General features: G+C 36.6%; 1 protein-coding gene across 1 annotated transcript in view; it reads right to left on the minus strand.

Moving 5' to 3' along the window:
- Positions 1 to 10,213, minus strand: part of LOC100370404 (DNA polymerase subunit gamma-1-like) — a 34,600-nt gene extending 24,387 nt beyond the window's left edge. The window contains exons 1-6 of the mRNA XM_085507227.1: positions 10,080 to 10,213; positions 8,651 to 9,317; positions 7,694 to 7,874; positions 7,082 to 7,249; positions 6,116 to 6,256; positions 5,789 to 5,868 (exon numbers count right to left, since the gene is read on the minus strand). Of these exons, the coding sequence (XP_085363353.1) occupies positions 5,789 to 5,868; positions 6,116 to 6,256; positions 7,082 to 7,249; positions 7,694 to 7,874; positions 8,651 to 9,273 (1,193 nt within the window). The 5' untranslated portion in view covers positions 9,274 to 9,317; positions 10,080 to 10,213. The remainder of the gene's footprint in view (positions 1 to 5,788; positions 5,869 to 6,115; positions 6,257 to 7,081; positions 7,250 to 7,693; positions 7,875 to 8,650; positions 9,318 to 10,079) is intronic.
- Between the last annotated feature and the right edge of the window lie 4,983 nt (positions 10,214 to 15,196).

The following is a 15,196-nucleotide window of genomic DNA, read 5'->3' on the forward strand; positions in this document are numbered from 1 at the left end:
TCTGCTTAAGGTAGCGAGAAGGTTTTGTGACGTTTTTAAATAAAACATTCTCTGTCTGTTGTCTCATTCAGAACAGTAATTTAGGTTATATGTATCAAAAGACTAAGTATAGAGGTGCAAGTTCGCACAAACTGGACAGACATTGTTTACATAATTATCACGTGACATCAAAAATGGCGAACCTTGTAAAAATGACTAAGTACGCGATTGCAAGAGCACACTGTGGAATTTCCTGGTGAAATTTAAGTTATGCATTGTCCGTAATCAAGTCCATTGAAATGCGTCTCCGATAATCAAAAGACCTATTATTCCGATTTCTATGCAGGTTTGTTTTTTTGTCCCCAAATTATTTCATACTTGGCACCTTTAACAGACTATTATTCTGTGACAAAGCATTTTCTTTAAAAACCCAGACATATTTCGCACCATCATTATCTTTTGAACGATAACTGCGAGTTTGAATGTCCTAGTCCGAACGCACTTGATTTGGCGGCGGTCCCAATGAGTCGTTCTCGATCAAAACTTCAACTCGAGAAAAACGCGAAAAACAGTTTTGGTTAATAAAACACTGTAGATTTGCTGCATTATTATAAATATACACTAAAAAATGGCCAAACATATTAACCACTGATATCATAGAACTCATAAAGAGTGTCAGATAATGAATAATTTCAAGCTCGAGCGTGAAAAATGAAGAAAACTGCTGGCATTTGAGTCCGTACTCCAGGAACGTTCGGGTTTTCCATTGTTATGCAAACGAACAACGAGGGATAATCCTCTGACAAACATTACTGTCCCACTGTACACGCTGACAGTTTACAAACAAGCTAATCCTTCAAGTGTCTCAGATAAGACATCTAATAAAACGGTTTTCATGGTGAAACAAAATGGCCGATGTTTGAAAAAAAATTGCTGTGTCAGAGTGCGACACTGAGTGGCAGATTTTTCTTTGCCTTGTCTGTCAACACTTTCTTTCTTTTCTTCGCCATTGCGTTAGAAAAAAAATGTATTAGTAAAATAGAATATTGACTTGGAAAATAAAACGATTTAAAAGAAAGTTGTGCAAAGTTACAGTACTCCTTTCGCACAATCTCCCGCCCGCTTTCGCTTTCCAATCACCTTTTTCTCTCGCTTTTGCGACCGCTTGTTGAATTCGACCGGACAATAGTTGTTTGTGCTGTGACAGGCTTCAAAATTATTCGCTGAAATACATATATTTTGACAAACTGATGGAATTTGACCTTAGTTCAAAAAGAAAATACTAGGCTAAGATACATTAGAGCTCACGCGAATCAGTTTTCTCTGCAAGTTGTGAAATAAAGTAAACCAGAGTAGCGTCGATGATTTTCAGCCCTGAAGGACTTTGAATTGTTCATCGACTGGCCACCAAATAGTTATGGCTATAACTAAATTTGACACGTTTTTCATTTAAGCCCAATAAATTATTCATACATGTCAAGCTCTGTTCGATTTTTTCAGGGCATGTGGCCGTTTTTAGTCGAAAATATTTTGTGTGGGAACACTTTTGCGGTATGTATACGGTATAGACCGAGCTCATTCAATGATCGTGACTTAATTTTAAAAATTGAATGTCAAATTTTACCAGACGTGGACCGATGTGGATTCGATATCGTTATTTTTGGAATTAATCACTAACATTTCCTCGTTTCTCTGCTCTGTCAAAAGGAGTTACCTAGGCTTTTTTTCACGTAACTGTCTCATTAAAATAAAAATATTACATCTAGAACAAGCACCCAAAACACGTAACAAGAAGTCCCAGTTTAGTTGCTTTCACGATACAAGTGTAATACAGCTATTAGATTTGAAGTGTCGTTCAGAATGTAATAATAGTTAATACTGGTTGTATGTTCACACTTTACTATCAAAACCACCATTTCGACCACCCATGTGCCAGTTTTCAGTGTTTGGGCGAGCGGTCAATGTTTTCAATGAGCGAGCGAGCGAAAAAAAAAACGCGATTAAAATGCGGTCGGTTTCCGGTCGGACAAGACCGCGTGGTCGGAAATTAAGCGATAAGCGGTCGATGTAAAAGCGGAAGGTTGGGCGAAATGAGTACTGTATGACCATGTTTCTCCGACGAAGTCTCGACTGACAATAATGGTGACAATGGACGTTAGATAAACACGCATTGTTTGCGACTGGAAGCTTATCACCCGTTATATCAGAATCGTCAACAACAGAGTATACAGATAAGATGTTATCATTTAATTCCTTCCAAAGATAAACACTATGCAAATATCCACGAAACGGCAGTTGTAGTCTTTTCTGCTAGTGTTTTAAAACACTAATTTGAGCAACGTTATTTCGTAATTTCGATCTTTTGTAAACCTGGGGTGATGTATCAAGGTCTAAAGTAACCGTTTTATCAATTTTTGAAAAATCAAGAAAAAAGTGAAAATTTCCCTTCTCGCTACCTTAAGTCCAGAATGGGGCGCAGCCACCTGTAGTCTTTGGAATTACCAATACTTGCGAGTAGAAGCCTGGACTTAAAGGGGAACTAAATAGAGCCTAATTTGGTGTTTGTATTTATCAAGTTATGTATTTTGATTATAAATTTGAAAAAAATTATTATCTTCAGAGTTATGATGATTTAAATATGAGAAACCATAAACCTGCAAAGGACTTCCGTTTGCGCCATCTTGCCATAAAAAGCGCCCCCATGAGGTATAAACAGGAAAGGTAACAAAGTATGATGACGAAATAGTATCTGATTAAATATAAGCAACTTAGGGAGCCATAGTTGGCTGGACTGGTGAATTGACTAGGTTGTTTTGACTTTTACGTTAATGTTATTTACAAGTGTATCAACATACAAACATTATGGATGTGCGATTTTATTACAATATGATTTACATACCGTCTGAATTAATGAAATAATGGGTAGGGTCTGTGGGGAAACAGTCAAAGGCATTTATCATTATCTTCGTTTTGGTATGTTTTCGATCATACGCAAACTTGACGCAAAGCAATTTTCCACCATGAGGTGTTTCAGCACGATTTGACCTGAAACAACTTCCTTTGACCTAACAGGTCATGTCTGTCCTTAACCCATCAAAATGATTATTGACGATAATTTTTTAACGCAATGCGGAAGTGAATTACTGCAATCTTAAAATGTGATCTGTAGCACTGATTCCAACGAAAAAAACGATCACATTTTTGTCTTTTCGAAAGCTACTACCCAAAGAAATATGGATTACTCCAGTATTGCAACATCAGGGTTCATCCTGAGTAAATGACAGAATAGAAAGGATGCGAATGAAACACACTTTTTACACGCATATTTTAAAGAATATCGTTGACGCCCAGTAAAAACACTCTGGGCTTATAATCATGAATGCCCTCAACTCGATAAATATCTAGTAAAAATAGAGGGATGGGCTTCATACTCAGGAGGGGCTTACGATCAGGGAAGTACGGTACTTTAACGTAATTGGGCTTCCAGTCTCAGAATACTGTGGTTCAAACGCATAATGCTCTAACCCAAGTTCTAAAAAGCACATTGTGCATATAAAAATTAAGTTTATACTAGTAGTACACAATGCTTGGCAGCATGAACGGCTATGTACAATGGCGTATACGAGTGCAATCAGATACTAAAACGTCATAGCTTTGAAAAGTACCCGGATGTTAAATATGTTCGTTCGTTATTTATTCCCCTCCATGAATGGCCTCCATGGTGTTAAATTGCAAGCACTTCAAATGTCTATCCAAGCTACAGTTATAATTAAAACAAAGTTAAACCACTGCATTATTATTTCGAATACAGTTTAGAATATACACAACCATAAATTAAGGCCGCATTTAGGTTCACTTTAACGCCGGGTCCCCTTCCTGTGTATAGCGTCCTTTGTAAGCAAACTGCCATCTGGAGAGTCCAGGGATCGGTCACATGCTGCCTCCTAACCAGAATACACCAGCGCAATGAGTGCGACAGATGTATCGGTTCGGCATTCGACATCGGGGGTGATCTCTCCTCCGCTGAGGTGAAACCCAGAGAGACCTGTAGAAGTTGATAGGCTCCGACTCTGCCTCCCGCCGAACATATGCCCATCAACCTTGTCCCAAGCGGAAGCATCAAACCTGCTTTCCCTGCAAGCTGGGTAGGTGACCCCTGAGGAAGGGTGAACCACCACCTGGTCCCTTCTTCCTGGGAGGCGCATCACCACTTTTTCCTCCCCCGGAAGGCCAGTGGGTGTCGACTTTGGTCATTATGTTTTCTCAGCTTGGGGTCCTTACCGCTGACAGAAGCCAAACGAGGTCTAACGTGTACCAACTGGTCAGTGGGATCCCGAAGGGTGGGTGAGGTCAAGTCGGCATAACTGAGGTGGTGAAGTGTCCAGTGAAAACAGCAAAAAACGCAGTCCGCTGTACAGAGGCAGCCATGAGAGCCAGATGACACTGTGGGATATCCTGCGTAGCCGTGTGGTGTCTCACCAATGGCTGTTTCTGCTGGTCTAAGAGGCTGATGCATTCTGCTTTTGAGTGCTGGCGGGGCAAAACAATGCGTTTCAGTGGGCTGGCCACAACTCAAAGGTTGAGGCCATCTGTGGACTAGGTCTTGGCAGAGAGACCCGGTACCACCAGTCTGTACCCCTCCTGCCTCCCAAAAATAAATGGGAAGAATGGGCTGGGATCGGGGGGATCCCAGGAGGAAGCATCATGCATGCAAATATAGCCTGCTGGTGTGCTTCCGGCTTGCCAAAACAAGAGGCCACTGCAGTGGAAGCAACCTGCTCCCTCTGCATTTGATCTACCTGACCTGCAAGGGACGCAATTTGTCCCGGCAGGTCCTCAACCAAAGCCCAAATCTCGTAGGCAAGCTGTGCGAGGACAGGTCCACAGAAGAATCTGCAATGGGCCCCATTGGAGTAAACTGCGATGAAGCCCTCTGATTAGCAGGGAGGCCGAGAAATCACAAGACCTCCACTGTCGGGCCTCTCACATGTCGCCGCAGTATACAAGGCACCGGTAGACAAGCAGGAGGACTTTGTGCTCATGCTAAGCTCCACTCACTCATGCTCACATTACTGTACGCGCGACTTCTACAAACTAGAGCGACGTGGTCAGTCTCGGTAATTTGCAAGCGACCTTGGAAAGCATCCCAGGCCTCGGAACCCCAGTTGATACAAAACAAAATCACTAGGCAAAACCCTGAGCCCCACACAAAATACAAATAGCATTGCTCTGTAGGTTGCAAGCTGGTAATTCCCGGTGGCAACTACCGTACGATCGCCTCGATCTTTGGTGACCAAAAAAAAAACAAAAACAAAGGTGAAGAGCCTCTGGCGTGTTGCCCTTCTTGCTATCCATTTCTAACAACACATTGGTAAAAAATGAAGAAGACATGCATGAGAGGAACGAATTACAGTTAAAAGGCTGACACAAAGAGATCCAAAAATCATGGCCAAATGCGTCACCCAAATTTTTCTCTTTCTTGTAAGCATTGCACACAAAAAGACGACACAGGGGTAAACAAATAAGAAAGGCTTATCCTACCAGCCACAGCATCGGCTGCCACGTAGGTGACAACTAGTCAGACCAAAAACTCGCGCAACCTTATTACCTCGGTCATGTGGTTTGTGACACAAGGGGAAAATCTTGAGGTCATGGGGCTTCCCCTGACCTAGATTTCTCTCTCCGTCATGAATCATCGCAGATTAATGCCTACAGTTCAAAATAGTCATTTTGACTGACCGGAGTCTATGGTGGGTAATTGAACGTGGTGAATTGGACATTCAAGTGAAGTTGACATCAGTGGACATACCTTTCAAAATACATAGGTAGTATTTTTGAAAATACTTCATGTGTAGCTTTCACATCTCTGGCACAGTAACTCATTAATTCCTACAAAACAATCAATGAACAATTTTGAGTTGTATGTCATGTGAATCCAGTCATATTAAGTGACCTAATGGTAAATGTGGTCAGGTGTTGCATGGTGTGAATTGCATGCCACAAATGCAAAACAATTAGGAAATATTTAATTTGTCAAATAACTGTTCTTTTAAAACCACTCTGTCAATTTACTTCACTAAAGGTATTTTCACAGATAAAATTAAAAAGTATGTGACAATCTTTTTTTTGGTTTTACCTGGAATTGGTGTCGAATATCTTGAATGGAACCAGTAACAAACACTTTCCTTTCAGTCTTATCCAAAGCCAGACCATCGCAGTATAAACTATATACGTCACCAAGGTTATTGGGACTACTCACTTCAACCCAGTCATGTACCTACAAACAATAGAACTAGTATGCTTAATTAAGTGATGTTCAAATGTGTTGAAAGTTAGACAACAATCTTTGTTTAAAATCAATACAATAATGTCTGGAATCAACTTTGGGGAAAAAAAAAACGATCAATGAAAAATAAGACAAACAAATAATTTATATGACCGGGGGTATTATACATCTGTCACCATAAGTTACAGTGTGCCGTAATTTTGCAGTATTTTACAGGGTATTTTCTTCTTACCATGTTAGGAAATGTGAAATTGGAATGATTACGCGCATAAGTGTCCTCTAATAATAAAAACAACCATGGCTGCCACCAGGGTTTGACAGCACTCCACACAAAGAAATTTGCTGATTCTGTTCTAAACATTTTGGATTTTGGCTTTCCTATGGTGCATCCTTGGAAGGAAAAGATGTATAATAATAAGGTTACTACGAGGATACTTCAAAGTATGGTCTCAGACAGTACGCCGCGCATCAACTCCCGCTGCACGTCGGTCAAAACTCCAGCTGTACTGTCTTTGTGCATACTTTGAGGTATCCTCATAATAACCTCATAATCACCATAAAAAATTAATGTATTGAAATGAGAATAACCTGAATTACCATGGTAATTACAGAAGCAAAGTAATCAAACTACATCATCTGAGAAAAGCATAGTGATGTGCAAAAAGTACAGTAGTGTCATTGATGTAGCTCAGAATGGCAGAATAAACAATATGTCAATTGCAAAAGCTGTCATGTTTTTCAGATGTCAACAAGATTACATTATTTGTCATATATTATAACAAAGGTTTTTTATGTAATGGGAAATATTCGACTTACCAATGGACCTTGCAGTCGCTGTTGACTTTTTTTTAGGTGTTCTTTTACGTCTTGATTTCCAACATTTTTATTCTTTTTATGATAATTCCATAGTATTCTCTGAAAACTTGTTAAGCCTGATATTGCCATGTGAAAACTCATCGTATCAAGGTATCTAGTTTTTGGACCCTAATGGTGATGGCAAAAGTTGAATAAATTATTTATATTGCATTTAACTGACCTTAGAATTGACCTCTGCCAATTTATAAAATTTACTAATACATTGAGTGCTAGTGACATCACTATAATAAAATCATGAGAATGAGTATGTTCAGTTTACAGAGGAATTAAATTGGTTTAAAAAGTGAAAGCAATTTCAACCACCCACTTATTCAAAATGACGTGCTTGCTGATTGTGGATGTCAATCTCACTTGTTAATATTGAGTACAACTTACAATGAAGTTACAATACTATTTTTTGGATTGGTCAATTTGAAATCTAACAGCCATTTTGATATATAAAAATTTATATTTTTATACTGTTGCCAAATGGCCTACTTCCTCACATACAATGTACCCTAATACTTGTGCTGTTGTAAGGAACGTAATGGTGCAATGAAAGCCGACGCCCACCTTCATTAAATACTGTTCTTTTACAAGTGCACGATCAAAACTAACATTGTGACCAATAACAACTCCTGGCAACCATTCTCCATCAGATTGTTGTTGATCTAGAGGAATCAAATCTTTTAAGCCTATCTTCTGAGCCCATGAAAATCTATCTTCTGTGATTTGCTCACTGCACCAAGAATACCTGAAATTTAATACAGTCATTAAATGGAACATGATTTAATGGACAGACAGACAGATAAACATATAACTGACACACAGACAGACTAAAGCCATAACATAAGCCCCTGTTAACGTTTCAGACTACATCTGGGATCAAGTATAATGGCATAATCCAATGATGGTTTAATTTGGCCACCTGTGTACTCCTGTTCTCTTGTTTGGCCAAATGATTTTTATCCTGCCCCCCATTTCAGTTTATGATGTTCACATTCTTCCCCCTGAACATCGGTTTCTTCTCAATGACCTCATCAATACTCATGAGACCCAGCATGGCTAACAGAGATAATTTGGCTAACCTGTGGGAGGGGTGTTTGCTAAACATGGATAATTTGGCTAACCTGTGGGATGGGTGTTTGCTAAACATGGATAATTTGGCTTACCTGTGGGAGGGGTGTTTGCTAAACATGGATAATTTGGCTAACCTGTGGGATGGGTGTTTGCTAAACATGGATAATTTGGCTTACCTGTGGGATGGGTGTTTGCTAAACATGGATAATTTGGCTTACCTGTGGGATAGGTGTTTTGCTAAACATGGATAATTTGGCTAACCTGTGGGATGAATTTTTATTGTAATACAGTAGTTTTTTTTTTCTGATTTTGCTGGTACCAAGACAGTTTTACATTTTTTTTAATTTCAAACCTTTCTATATTTTAAATTGCTGTGTTGTTTAATAAATTGTACTTTGAACATTTACAAATACAACATCAATAAATTTATTTGACCAGTGTGCTTCTTACCATGCATTCTGTGAAACAGCAACTGCCATGGTTGGAAGTTTTCCCTCTGTCATGCAAACTTCAACATCAAAAACAAGGGCTCTATCTTCAGGATATGCAACTGACATTGTACTACCATTAGATTCATACTTAGTCCATCCATATTCTTTGATCCATTCAGTTGGCATTGTTGGAAGCTTTGCCTCAGCTAAACTTTCTGCTAACATAAGGTAGGTATTACTCTGTTGCTGAGCCAAAACTCTAAAGTGATCCTCTATATTATCTCCATAAAGCTCTGGAAGTTGAAAATCAACCTCTGGTAAGAGAGTACTTTGCTTTCCCCATAATCCATGTCGTTTTAGATGTTTTATACTCTTGTTTATTTTTTTTTCTTGTGATTCTGTGTTTGAAACTTCTCCAAACTTTTCTCGGAATATTTGTTGATGCAATGATTTCGATAACATCTGGATATGGATGGGGTTGTATCTGGTGCTTTCTTCTTCTGTCTTTTCTTGGTCAATGGCTTTGGATGTTGCAGCACTGAATCTATGCACATGTAATCCATTGGAGACAGATGGAAGGAATGTAACATTATTTTGGTGGAAGATGGAAGGCACACATTGCAGAATCTTTCTTGTAGCCATACTTCTGACAAATAGTTATGGCATGATTCTTGTAAGGGTTACAGCTAGCAAATAGAAAACACAAATTTAGACACAGATTTAGACACAAATAAATAAAAATTTGTCAATGAAAAATGAAAGTTTATATTTTCATAGAGTTCATGTAAAATTGACTTGGTGATCGAATTAGATGGGTATCTGATTTCAATTACATTTAGTGAACAATTTAACAAGTATATGCTACTTTTTTTTTACTCTTTTAACTAATATATTTGATTTATATTTCTTTCCTTTTCATGTAGTTATTTTTCTTTTACTAATATCTTGACTTGTAACCTTTTTCATCCGCTCCAGTGGGATGTTATTTGTTAATAAATAAAAAAGGATACCTGAAGTTGCATCGAGAAGGGGCAACCACATATACATCATATACCACATATACATCATATATATACAAGTGATTTCCTCTGTCAATTTGTTGTTGAGTGCCACCCTCCCATTTCCTGATTTCATCATTTATTTCTAGTGTTATTGTTACAATGTATCTCACTAATTACTGTCTGACATGGGTTATTTGCATTGTGTGGGCGTGGAAATTAATTCACGATTCACGGCTGACGACATTTACCAATCGACAAAGCTTTCCTGTGCCATAATAATACCTGACACATGTACTATAGATGGACCATCTCCTTTCTACCTCCATGGGGAATGATCGTGTATAATTAATTAAAACGCAGGAGAAGGCCATTGTTTCTGGCAGTAGAGTAGTCTTTAAATAACACGCCATGAACATTGAGAATACCAGAGGAACTCATTAAACATACCTATACTCTTCAAGACTACCACCAATAATTTGTGTATGTAAGTACACAGTACATTTGTTTGCATTCTCGATTCTCAATCACAACGTGACTTTACTTCTTTCCATGCCGTTTCAGCTGTTTTTTAAAGAGCGCCCTCCTACAATTTTAATGTGTTTCTTTTTGTTTTTACGACGTTCATATACGTTTATATATAATCGAAAGTTTTCCTTAAACATATACACAATAACACAATAAAGAGGAGCAATTAACGATGAGAAAATCCGAAAATAAAAGTATGTTAAATTACATAAATCCAAAGTCGTTCTAGCACTTAATATATGGGGTTGAGAATTCCTTGTTATTGTTTAAAACATCACTGAAAATGTTCATTACCCTTGTACTTTAATTTTACTGTATATATCGATGACACAAAATATCATAAATGCAGTGAAATATAACTGAACCGATTGTTGAACAACCTATTACTAATTTTCGCTGCCAACATTTTTTATTACAACAAATATGTAAAGTATATTGCAAAAATTAAAGCCAACAAAACCTTTTGATTTTAGGAAAAATAAATGAAATTCAGGAAATGCTAAATGTCGACCATGCTAACAAATTATCATGAAGCATAGTCAACTATATGCGTTAAAGGCACAAGTCTGCTAATGCTTTTCTCATTGTTTGCTTATGATTGAGGAATGATATCATATTAAGAGTAGGGTGCATAGCTAGACGTTTTGGGCTTCCTGTGACTAGTTTCTTGTCAAGGATCCAATTCTGAATCTTGTTTTTTCACTAAATCTAACTATGTTTGTTATCAAAATACATTTCAGCTTAATCAATTGCATCCTCCGAACACATGTCTGACATATAATGGTTTATGCCAACTTACTAGATTGTACGTATACTGCTCTTTTACATTTTAAATTAAGTACTAGTAACTTGTAATATATCAAACAAATTGTTATACTCATAAGATTGTGACAACTCAGCCTAAACTGGTGTCATATATAACGATATTCAAAATAAAATAGCTTTATTTGGTTGTCTTGACAGGAAATTTGTAAATCAATGTGTGTGATATATTGCAAGTTACTTAAAATCAGATAATATGAAATATCTTCCATGGTGATTTTACAAGATTATTATGGTATGAATCAAACAGGCATCTTTACATGCCATGCATACTTAAGTATAATTGTGAACGCTTGTAAACAATGTACTTTTGATAGAATTTACCGATTCTGGGTTGCCTTGTTTGTTGTGAGAATTGCGCTAAGCTGTGGACAAACCATTGAGAAGTTACATTTCATAACAACAATCAACAAAATGTTCTGCCATATACCCCAAACAAAATTCAACACACTATTGGTATAGAAGTAAATTTTATTCATAACACACATTGGAAGTTGTTAATACATGCAGTAAATGGTTGAAATACAGCATGTTTTGCCATGTTCTGCGTAAATATAATGCTGACAATTCAGTTGCATAGGGTAAGTTATGCTGAGTTGGTAGAACAAAACTATGGAAGATATCATAGAATAAAAACACTTGCAAAACACTCAAATTTGCACCACTTATTACATCGGTAGTTTATACTGAAGGAAGCAGATATGAAATACTGATCAAACACAATGTGACAAAGAAAACTGTTGAAGGCATGACATGACAAATGTAATTTAAACAAATCAGATGTCTTCCATTTAATTTCAATTGTTATACTGAGAAACTTTGTAATGCTGATTTGAGGGTTTTTAAGTCCTGAAGTCACAATGACTAGATGGTAAATACGTCAGTGGTATAATGTAATACTTATTTAGGTTCGCATCTAAATGCCACATTGACTAGATAGTTAATACGTCAGTGGTATAATGTAATACTTATTTAGGTTTGCATCTAAAAGCCACATTGACTAGATAGTTAATACGTCAGTGGTATAATGTAATACTTATTTACGTTTGCACCTAAAAGTCACAATGACTAGATGGTAAATACGTCAGTGGTGTAATGTAATACTTATTTAGGTTTGCACCTAAAAGCCACAATGACTAGATGGTGAAAACGACAATGGTATAATGTAATACTTATTTAGGTTTGCACCTAAAAGCCACATTGACTAGATGGTGAAAACGACAATGGTATAATGTAATACTTATTTAGGTTTGCACCTAAAAGCCACATTGACTAGATGGTGAAAACGACAATGGTGTAATGTAATACTTATTTAGGTTTGCACCTAAAAGCCACATTGACTAGATGGTGAAAACGACAATGGTATAATGTAATACTTATTTAGGTTCGCATCTAAAAGCCACATTGACTAGATGGTGAAAACGACAATGGTGTAATGTAATACTTATTTAGGTTTGCACCTAAAAGCCACATTGACTAGATGGTGAAAACGACAATGGTATAATGTAATACTTATTTAGGTTCGCATCTAAAAGCCACATTGACTAGATGGTGAAAACGACAATGGTATAATGTAATACTTATTTAGGTTTGCACCTAAAAGCCACATTGACTAGATGGTGAAAACGACAATGGTATAATGTAATACTTATTTAGGTTCGCATCTAAAAGTCACATTGACTAGATGGTGAAAACGACAATGGTATAATGTAATACTTATTTAGGTTTGCACCTAAAAGCCACATTGACTAGATGGTGAAAACGACAATGGTATAATGTAATACTTATTTAGGTTTGCACCTAAAAGTCACAATGACTAGATGGTGAAAACGACAATGGTATAATGTAATACTTATTTAGGTTTGCATCTAAAAGTCACATTGACTAGATGGTGAAAACGACAATGGTATAATGTAATACTTATTTAGGTTTGCACCTAAAAATCACAATGACTAGATGGTGAAAACGACAATGGTATAATGTAATACTTATTTAGGTTTGCACCTAAAAGTCACAATGACTAGATGGTGAAAACGACAATGGTATAATGTAATACTTATTTAGGTTTGCATCTAAAAGCCACAATGTCTAGATGGTGAAAACGACAATGGTATAATGTAATACTTATTTAGGTTTGCACCTAAAAGCCACATTGATTAGATGGTGAAAACGACAATGGTATAATGTAATACTTATTTAGGTTTGCATCTAAAAGTCACAATGACTAGATGGTGAAAACGACAATGGTATAATGTAATACTTATTTAGGTTTGCACCTAAAAGCCACATTGACTAGATGGTGAAAACGACAATGGTATAATGTAATACTTATTTAGGTTTGCACCTAAAAGTCACATTGACTAGATGGTGAAAACGACAATGGTATAATGTAATACTTATTTAGGTTTGCACCTAAAAGTCACATTGACTAGATGGTGAAAACGACAATGGTATAATGTAATACTTATTTAGGTTTGCACCTAAAAGTCACATTGACTAGATGGTGAAAACGACAATGGTATAATGTAATACTTATTTAGGTTTGCACCTAAAAGCCACATTGACTAGATGGTGAAAACGACAATGGTATAATGTAATACTTATTTAGGTTTGCACCTAAAAGTCACAATGACTAGATGGTGAAAACGACAATGGTATAATGTAATACTTATTTAGGTTTGCATCTAAAAGCCACAATGTCTAGATGGTGAAAACGACAATGGTATAATGTAATACTTATTTAGGTTTGCACCTAAAAGCCACATTGACTAGATGGTGAAAACGACAATGGTATAATGTAATACTTATTTAGGTTTGCATCTAAAAGTCACAATGACTAGATGGTGAAAACGACAATGGTATAATGTAATACTTATTTAGGTTTGCACCTAAAAGTCACATTGACTAGATGGTGAAAACGACAATGGTATAATGTAATACTTATTTAGGTTTGCACCTAAAAGCCACATTGACTAGATGGTGAAAACGACAATGGTATAATGTAATACTTATTTAGGTTTGCATCTAAAAGTCACATTGACTAGATGGTGAAAACGACAATGGTATAATGTAATACTTATTTAGGTTTGCACCTAAAAGCCACATTGACTAGATAGTGAAAACGACAATGGTATAATGTAATACTTATTTAGGTTTGCACCTAAAAGTCACAATGACTAGATGGTGAAAACGACAATGGTATAATGTAATACTTATTTAGGTTCGCATCTAAAAGTCACAATGACGAGATGGTGAAAACGACAATGGTATAATGTAATACTTATTTAGGTTTGCACCTAAAAGCCACATTGACTAGATGGTGAAAACGACAATGGTATAATGTAATACTTATTTAGGTTTGCATCTAAAAGCCACAATGTCTAGATGGTGAAAACGACAATGGTATAATGTAATACTTATTTAGGTTTGCACCTAAAAATCACAATGACTAGATGGTGAAAACGACAATGGTATAATGTAATACTTATTTAGGTTTGCACCTAAAAGCCACAATGTCTAGATGGTGAAAACGACAATGGTATAATGTAATACTTATTTAGGTTTGCACCTAAAAGTCACATTGACTAGATGGTGAAAACGACAATGGTATAATGTAATACTTATTTAGGTTCGCATCTAAAAGTCACATTGACTAGATGGTGAAAACGACAATGGTATAATGTAATACTTATTTAGGTTTGCACCTAAAAGCCACATTGACTAGATGGTGAAAACGACAATGGTATAATGTAATACTTATTTAGGTTCGCATCTAAAAGTCACAATGACGAGATGGTGAAAACGACAATGGTATAATGTAATACTTATTTAGGTTTGCACCTAAAAGTCACATTGACTAGATGGTGAAAACGACAATGGTATAATGTAATACTTATTTAGGTTTGCACCTAAAAGCCACATTGACTAGATGGTGAAAACGAACGACAATGGTATAATGTAATACTTATTTAGGTTTGCACCTAAAAGCCACATTGACTAGATGGTGAAAACGACAATGGTATAATGTAATACTTATTTAGGTTTGCACCTAAAAGCCACATTGACTAGATGGTGAAAACGACAATGGTATAATGTAATACTTATTTAGGTTTGCACCTAAAAGTCACAATGACTAGATGGTGAAAACGACAATGGTATAATGTAATACTTATTTAGGTTTGCACCTAAAAGCCACATTGACTAGATGGTGAAAACGA

The sequence above is a fragment of the Saccoglossus kowalevskii genome, chromosome 13 (assembly GCF_978046115.1).
Source record: "Saccoglossus kowalevskii chromosome 13, keSacKowa6.1, whole genome shotgun sequence".
NCBI lineage: Eukaryota > Metazoa > Hemichordata > Enteropneusta > Harrimaniidae > Saccoglossus > Saccoglossus kowalevskii.